The 9,037-nt window shown below is 36.6% G+C and overlaps 1 protein-coding gene across 1 annotated transcript in view; it reads left to right on the top strand.

Annotated features, from left to right (window-relative positions):
- Positions 1 to 4,654: 4,654 nt before the first annotated feature.
- LOC137639617 (uncharacterized) overlaps positions 4,655 to 9,037 on the top strand; it is a 28,116-nt gene continuing 23,733 nt past the window's right edge. The window contains exons 1-2 of the mRNA XM_068371876.1: positions 4,655 to 6,991; positions 7,169 to 8,723. Of these exons, the coding sequence (XP_068227977.1) occupies positions 4,655 to 6,991; positions 7,169 to 8,723 (3,892 nt within the window). The remainder of the gene's footprint in view (positions 6,992 to 7,168; positions 8,724 to 9,037) is intronic.

Raw genomic sequence — 9,037 nt, 5'->3', positions numbered from 1 at the left:
AGCTACCGACCAATTGCATTGACATGTTGTTTATGTAAGACCATGGAGAAGATGATCAATACAAGACTGGTGCGGTACCTGGAGAAGATATGTATTTTATCACTTATCCAGTGTGGATTTAGGAAAATGCATTCAACGACTGATATGTTGATACTACTTGAGTCCTCTATTTGTGAGGACTTTGCTTTCAAACATCACCATGTAACAGTCTTTTGTATTACCTCGAAAAGGCATATAGTACTGCATGGAGATATGGTATACTTTAAACCATTCATAATTTAGGATTGAAAGGAGAGCTACCATTGTTTATTCAGGCATTTATTTCGCATAGATGTCTTCATGTTAGAGTAGGTGGAAATCGGTCAGAGAGGGAGTTCCCCAGGGTAGGGTGCTGAGTGTAACCCTGTTTCCACTAATTTATAAATGGGATATCCTCACTCATTCTTAAAGATATTCTCTCAACATCTAGAATGTCGCTGATTGAGAGAAAACTACAACTCTGAATTGACAAAATTATTCAGTGGGTTGATATGAATGGATTTATGTTTTCAACAAGCAAAACTACTGTTGTCCATTTCTGTCATATTCGGGGACTACATCCAGACCCAGATATATACATCAAAGGTCAACGGATTCCATGTTTGGGTGAGGCTAGATTTTTAGGATTGATATTTGATTGTAGGCTTTCATAGGTTCCTCACTTGAAATCTTTAAAAGTAAAGTGTCTTGAGGGTCTGAATCTTTTAAAAAGTTTTCTCCCATGCATTATGGGGAGGAGACTGGAAAACTATTTTAAAATTATACAAGGCCTTAAGTTTTTCAAAAAATTAGTTATGGGCGTGAAATATATTCATCAGCCACCACAAGTTGACTAAAGAATTTAGATTCTATATACCGCACTGGCATCAGATTGGCCACAGGAGACTTTAGAACTTTACATATCGCAAGCCACCCTGTTGACGCTGGAGAGTTACCTTTAGACCTTTACCGAAAGTCTTCTATTCTTCGGTATTGGTTTAGGTTGCAAAGACTCCCTAATTCTTTAGCCCTTCAGACTGCAAGCCTTGTAAGGCACTCAACATACTTGATATAATTAGAAGTAAGGTGCTTCCATTTAAGATATCATCAACTCCTCCGTGGAAATTGCCTGAGATATCTATTTATTAATATTTTTTTGGTGTTAAAAAGAATATCACTAACTTGGAAGCCAGATTTATTTTTATGGAACATGTAGAGCATAGGGAATCAACTTTTATATATACTGATGGCTGCAAATCAGATGCTGGCGTTGGATTTGGAGTACACAGTAATGGTTTTAATTGTAGAGGTACACTTCCTCTAACAGCTTCCATATTTACTGCCTAACTATATGGCATAGTAATCGCTATTGAGAAAATAGCGCTGCAGGAGGGTAATTTTATAATTTTTAGTGAGGCAAAGAATGTCCTTCATGCTTTTTTTTAATTCTAGTAACCCTTTAGTTTTAAAGATTCGAGAATGGCATGTTGTTATTGGACTGAGAGGCATAACAGTTCGATTTTGTTGGGTTTCAGCACATGTAGGTGTGTCTGGGAATGAGAAAGCAGATTTACTGGCAAAGAATGCTGCAACCGAGTCGCTACCAAAAATGTATCCCATTCCCTGTAATGATTTCCTACCTACCATCAAGAAATTGCTTTATAATAATTGGCAACAGCACTGGGATAGTCTAGATGTCAATAATATGAGAGAAATAACAAATGTCATATCTCCTTGGATGTATAACATGATGCCCCAAAAGTGGGAGACGTCTCTTTGTCGTCTCCGCATTGGTCGCACTCAGTTGACACACGATTTTCTACTAAATGGCCACCACCAACCACATTGCGACTACTGTTTGGTACCCTTGACAGTGAGACATTTGTTGATCAAATGCCCAACTTATAGTGCTGAAAGAAATAGACATCTGTTTGAGGCTCGAGGAGAGAATGGCAGGGTCATCCTTGCCAAAATTCTCGGACATGATGTATCGAACCATACGAGTGGTATTAAATTGATTTCAGAAGCAGGTTTTCTGAAAGCTATTTAATTTTTATATGTATTTTTTTTATTGCTTTTATTGCTCTAAACAGAATTACCATTTACTTATTTATTCATTTGTTTATAACAAATAATATCGGCGTCAATGACCTTAGATGTCAGGATGCTAGATAACTAATAATCAATCAATCAATTAACCATTTTTCTTTCATACTAATTTTTCACATTTCAAATCCCAATAGAACATTTAGTTGAATTTTGCTTTGATATGTTCCCAACAGACACTTCAAGTCATCTACCTATTCTTTACACTAATTCTGTTACTGTTCTTCCTTCACCTCTTCTGTGATTCACAATTTCTCATATTTTATATGCCATGCATACGCTTTGTTTACTTTATCATATCATTCCTTTCCAGTCTTCCACTATTGATATTGTCATTCATTTCTCAACCATCCTGGTTTCCATTTACCCTTTATTCTTGCTCATTATTACCCTCAATTATTTACTCTCAATAATTTTCAGTTGCTATTCGCCATACCACATTAACATTGTGTCGTATCAAATATTCATCCGATAAGCTAATTTTCACATCATAACACTTTGCATCTACATATGCCGTCCCTTTTTCCCTCCTTTTGCACTACTCAACATTAATTTAATTGAACAGCCAAAGGCAAAAGTACGTTTTATAACGTAAGATTACCTGTGGCCCTTACATAACATATCAGTCACTCTCCTATTATCATACTCCAAAACTTGTTTCGCTTCTATCATTAAAACTTATTCATCACTCTCAACTACCTATCATCTATGCGATACATTCCCAACAACTTCCAAATAGCCTTTCTATCTTGAAATTACCAGGTTCATTTATGCCATTGATAGCGTTTCCTTTTGCTTTCAACTTATAGTACAAAAATGTAGCTCGCCAAACTCTCTTTAGTATAAATATCTGTCCATCTTTACCTATCTTTTTTTTTTAGCAATTCCATGCCTAAGTTTTAATGATCAAGATTTCAATGATTTTATATAATTTTCAAAAATGTTGTATTTCTTTTCTTCATATTTATCTGTTATATTTTAGTAATAAGCTCATTTGGGGGATTATTTTCGTTTTGTGGACAAATTCTAGCATTCGGGGATTATATATATATATATATATATATATATATATATATATATATATATATATATATATATATATATATATATATATATATATATATACAGTATATTATATATATATATATATATATATATATATATATATATATATATATATATATATATATATATATATATATATATGTATATATATATGTATATATATATATATATATATATATATATATATATATATATATATATATATATATATATATATAAACATGTATTTATATATATATATAAACATGTATTTATATATATATATATATATATATATATATATATATATATATATATATATATATATATATATATATATATATATATATATATATATCACGCCCGAAAGTATTTTCGTTCGTTCATTTATATATTTATCTATTTATTTATTTTTTTGCCCACGCAGTCGTATGTTTGCTGCTTGTTGGTAACTGGGTGTTCTTTGCTTGTTATTTATTTTGCAGTCGTTAAGGAGGGTAGTTCTAATCCAACAATTTCTTCCTTTACATGATGACGTGGAAGCAGAGAGACTTCTTTTTCGGGAAAAGCCTAAGTTTGGAGTGAGTGATCCTCTGAACGCTAGAGAGGTTGGGATTGCCTCTGAGAGGTTCTTATCTACTGAGAGCAGTGGATTTGCCTTGGATCGCTGCAATGGTGTGTAGCTGTTAGTGCCCTTTATTAGACATCAACGCCTGTCTTTGAGTCTTCAGCTCCTTATACCACTGTCACGCCTGTTTGATCATTCTTTCGCTGCTGATGCATGGATGTTTGCCTTCGAAGAGCTGCTGTGATCGAGTGTTTTTATCAAGTTCTCGATACTAATCTTGGTCTTCATCTGGAGGATTACAGCACCTTTTAATCTGCAACGGAACACGGGAGAGGACATCAGCCTTGGACAGCCTCTAATGGAAATTCAGATTTATCACCTGGTCCCTCATGTTTATTACTGCAACTGCAGCGCCGTTGATGATACTTTACGGGAAGTTAAGTATTGGTATTAGTAACTGTCCTCCATTTTTAGAACTGCAATTAACATTAACAACACTTCGTTACAACGGAGCATCAAGTTTACGCTGCAGTGACCTGAAACTTACCTCGGTCCAAATATTATTTAATTATTTTCTTTTTCTTTTGTAAATAAATATTTATATTTCCTTTTTGTATCATACTCCCTCGTTGTCCTTTGCCATCATTGTTTATGAACTATAACTGGTTGTTAAAGATACTTAAGGTTGTACAAAATACTATTGTTTTTTTATGTAACGGCTTTATGCAAATTATAAAGAACCTGCTTTAACATAAAACGTTAGTGTTATTAATTAAGTCGTGACATAAATTGGCGACCGTGACAGGATGGCAAAGGGTCAGTGAGGTAGTGTGAAAAGTAATTTTTTTTTTTTATTCTCTTTTGACGGGAAACTTTAATGGTTCATCGTGTTAAGTAGCATTTTCTCATTTTAACAAGATGTCAACTTTAAGCGAGTTAACTGCCATTGGTGAGAAACTTGGATTGTCAGGATCTGACTTAGCATATTTCATAAAAGAGCAACAGGAGTTCGAACGCGCTAAACGAGCAGAGCAGAGAGACGCTGAAAGAGAGCAAATGGAAACAGAAAAAGCAATATTGGCTGAAAAGAGAGCGCTTATGGAAGCTGATAAAGAAAGGCTTGAGTTAGAGATAACTTTAAAGTCTTCAAAGTCCGATGAAACTTCTATGAATGCTTCTGTGCCAGCTAAGTTCAGTGATAAGTGGGGAACTAAGCTAATTCCTAAGTTTAGCGAGTCAGATGTCGGAAAATTTTTCGTTGCTTTTGAGAAAGTAGCTCATCAGTTAGCTTGGCCCAAGGAACTCTGGGCTGTATTAGTGCAATCTGCATTCTCTGGTAAGGCACAAGTAGTTTATGCTGCGTTAAGTGCAGAAGATTCCGGCGATTATGATATTGTGAAAAAAATGGTTTTAAATGCATACCGGCTAATCCCAGAAGCTTACCGGCAGAAATTCAGATCCTGGCGTAAAATGTTTAATCAAACATTTGTAGAATGGGCAGGCCAGAAAGCAGTTAAACTTGACGAGTGGTTGGCTGCAGAGGAGGCAAGTACATTTGCCCAGTTACGAGAACTGGTTTTGTTGGAGGATTTTAAAAATAACATTCCCAAAGATGTCCGCATCCATATTGAAGAATTTAACATTGATAATGTGAATGAGGCAGCAAAGGCAGCAGACAGGTTTGTTTTGTCACACAAGCATTATGGTAAGAAGAAAACTCATTGGGAAGCAGGTGAGGAAAAGGTGGAAGTAATAAAGGGTAGAGAAAGTCCTTCATCGCCTTCGAGGGGTGCGAGGCAGGCCCGGGACATTGTTTGTTATAAGTGTGGTAAGAAGGGCCATGTTAAGTCACATTGTCCTGAAGTAACTAAGTCGGTTAAACCAGTTATGTTGATGGATTGTAGGTCAGTGCCGCCTGTGTCTTCTAGTCTTGAAGGAGAGGTGAGTGGGAGCATGCCTTATGGTAAGGAATTTGAAGACTTTGTCTTTAGAGGTATAGTGAAAGTTGGATCTGAGGCAACTGATGGTAATATCGTTGCATTGCTGCGGGATACTGGCTCGTGCCAGTCCTGCATTCTGGAAACCTCTCTCCCTAAAGATTTCTCACGGAAAGGTCAGGATTTTGTGTTGCTTGGGGGTTTCCCAGATACAGTAACATCTTGGCCTGTGGAAGAAGTTTATTTGGAATCTCCTTTGGTAACTGGTAGGTTGAAACTGGCTGTAGTTAGTGCATTGCCTGTGAGTGGTGTGGATTTGTTGATAGGCAATGATGTGATGCAAGGTAGTGGCACAGCCTGTGCATCAGAAGGTCGAAAGGGGGCTAGTGTGGTTAATGAACGTGTTATGGTAAATGTTAAACCTGTTGTTCCTGTAACCCGAGCCCAATCTAGAGAGGAAGTCAAAGGTGGAGAAGCTGACATAAATTTGGAAAACTGCTTCCAAACCGAAACTCAACCTAAGACAAAGAAAGGTAAGTCCAAGCAGGAAAAAAATCTTTCGTTGAAGTCTGTGGTTAATATATCTGAAGACTTTGCTACAGATTCTAGTTGCATGTTTCCAGATAGGCAAACCCTAATTAGTGCTCAAAAAGAAGATGGCGAATTGAGGAGTATATATGAAGAAGCAGAGCAGCTAAAGGAACAGGATGATTTAAGTGAAGCAAGTTATGTATTAAAGAATGATGTGTTATATAGATTAATTCGTCCAGTGACCGCATCTACTGATGAAGAGTGGAAGGTAAGGGAACAAATTGTAGTACCTGGTAAGTTTAGGCATTTTATTTTGCAAGAGGCTCATGAAAGTGAATGGGGTGGTCATTTAGGAATACGAAAAACGCTGTCCAAAGTGAAAGATAATTTTTTTTGGCCTTCTGTAAAGAAAGACGTAGTCAGACATTGTAAGTCATGTCACCAGTGCCAAATGGTTGGAAAACCCAACCAGAAAATTACAAAGGCGCCTTTAATTCCAATCCCAGCTGTTGAAGAACCATTCACTCAAATTGTTATTGACATTGTGGGTCCTTTACCCAAAACCAAAACAGGTTTTCAGTACATGTTAACAATAATGGACAGAACCACTAGATTTCTCGAGGTAATACCTGTTAGATGCATTAAGAGTGGTATCGTTATTAAGCATCTCATGGACTTTTTTTCTCGTTATGGTTTGCCTCGGGAGATACAGTCGGATCAAGGTTCTAATTTCACTAGTAGGGAGTTCCAGGCTAAAATGAATGAACTTGGCATTAAACACAACTTGGCATCCTCATATCATCCCGAAAGTCAGGGAATACTTGAAAGATTTCACTCCACTCTGAAGAATGCTTTGACTAAGTATTGTTTAGACCATGTTGAGGAATGGGATAAAGACTTGCCTTTATTGCTTTTTGCTTTAAGATCAGCCCCTAGTGAATCTCTGGGTTTTTCTCCTTTTCAGATGGTCTATGGACACAATGTGAGAGGACCTCTTGATTTATTGAGGGAACATTGGGAAGGGGGTAGTGGTAAAATTAATTCACTTGATTATATTTTGTCTTTCAAAGAGAAATTAAGGAGCATTTGGCAATGGGCCCAAAATAATCTCTCTACTTCGCAGGCTAAAATGAAAACTCATTATGATAGAAAGTCTCAAGCTAGGAATTTTGAAGCAGGAGAACAAGTACTAGTGTTACTTCCTATGCCAGGTCAGTTCAGAGCTCAGTTTGTAGGTCCAGCAGTGGTTAAGAAGAAACTGAATGATGTTGATTATTTGGTGGAAATTCCAGGGAGGAGGAAAAAGTATCAGTTGTGTCATATTAACATTATGAAGAAATATTTTTCCAGAGCTAACACTGTTAAATCTGTTTCAGCTGTTGTACCTAAAGAATGTAATGGACAAGAAATGGAAAGCAAAGAATATGGATGGAATGGCGAAAACTCTAAAATTTTGTGTAACCCAGATAGTTTGTTTAAACATCTGAATGCTCAGGAAGCTACTGATATTAAGGATTTATTCAAAGAACATCCGTCAATATTTAAGGACACTCCTGGTCTTGTGCGTAGTTTGCAACATAATGTGGTACTAAAGCCAAATGCCCAGCCAATTAGACAAGCCCCTTACAGGTTAAGTCCACAGAAAGCTGAAGCTGTGAGAAAGGAAGTCCGTTATATGTTGGAGAATGACTTGATATCACCAAGTAGCAGTCCTTGGAGTTCCCCGGTTGTATTAGTGAAAAAGGAAAATGGACAAGACAGGTTGTGTTTTGACTACAGGAAAGTAAACGACTTAACAGTTGCTGACAGTTTCCCTCTGCCTCGCATAGAAGATTGCATAGATAAGATTGGTAATGCCAAGTATATTAGTAAGTTAGACCTTTTAAAAGGTTACTGGCAGGTTCCTCTGACTGAAAATGCACGAGAAATATCAGCATTTATAACACCTGAAGGTTTATTCGAATGTAAAGTCATGCCCTTTGGCATGCGTAACGCAGCCAGTACCTTCCAGAGAATGATGTGGATGATCACGAATGGATTGAAGGGTTGTGTAGTTTATCTGGACGATATAATTATTTTCAGTGACAACTGGAAAGACCATGTCGATAGAATCAGGGCCTTATTTCGTGCAATTGCTGACGCTGGTTTGGTAGTAAACCTTTCTAAATGCGAATTTGGAAAGGCTGAAGTTATCTACCTCGGACATCACGTCGGACAAGGTAAAGTATTACCCAAGGAAAAGAACATTGAAGCTGTACTAGCTTTTCCCACTCCAAAAACTCGGAAAAATGTAAGGCAATTTGTTGGTCTCGCTGGTTACTATCGCAGGTTTGTCCCCAGGTTTTCTGAAATAGTAACTCCTTTAACTAATCTTTTAAGAGAGAAATCTAAATTCTTGTGGGACGATACATGTCAACGAGCCTTTGATAAATTAAAAGGCATTTTAAGCACCTATCCTATTTTGAAATCACCTGACTTAGAAGGGGTTCAAGTTAATGGTGGATGCCAGCGATCTCGGAGTAGGAGCAGTGCTATTGCAAGACGATAGTGAAGGTATTGAACATCCAGTTTCATATTTTTCTAGGAAACTTAATGAGCATCAAAAGAAATATAGCACAATCGAAAAGGAAGCCTTAGCTTTAGTTTTAGTTCTACAACATTTTGAAATTTATGTAACATCTAGCGTTGATCCAATTGTTGTGTATTCAGATCACAACCCTTTAAAATTTGTGAACAAATTTAGGAACAAAAACAGAAGGCTCACTAATTGGAGTCTTATGCTTCAGGAATATAATTTGACTATAAAACATGTGAAAGGGAAGGACAATGTCGT

The sequence above is a fragment of the Palaemon carinicauda genome, chromosome 4 (assembly GCF_036898095.1).
Source record: "Palaemon carinicauda isolate YSFRI2023 chromosome 4, ASM3689809v2, whole genome shotgun sequence".
Lineage (NCBI taxonomy): Eukaryota > Metazoa > Arthropoda > Malacostraca > Decapoda > Palaemonidae > Palaemon > Palaemon carinicauda.
This window is presented reverse-complemented; position numbering and strand designations above follow the sequence as displayed.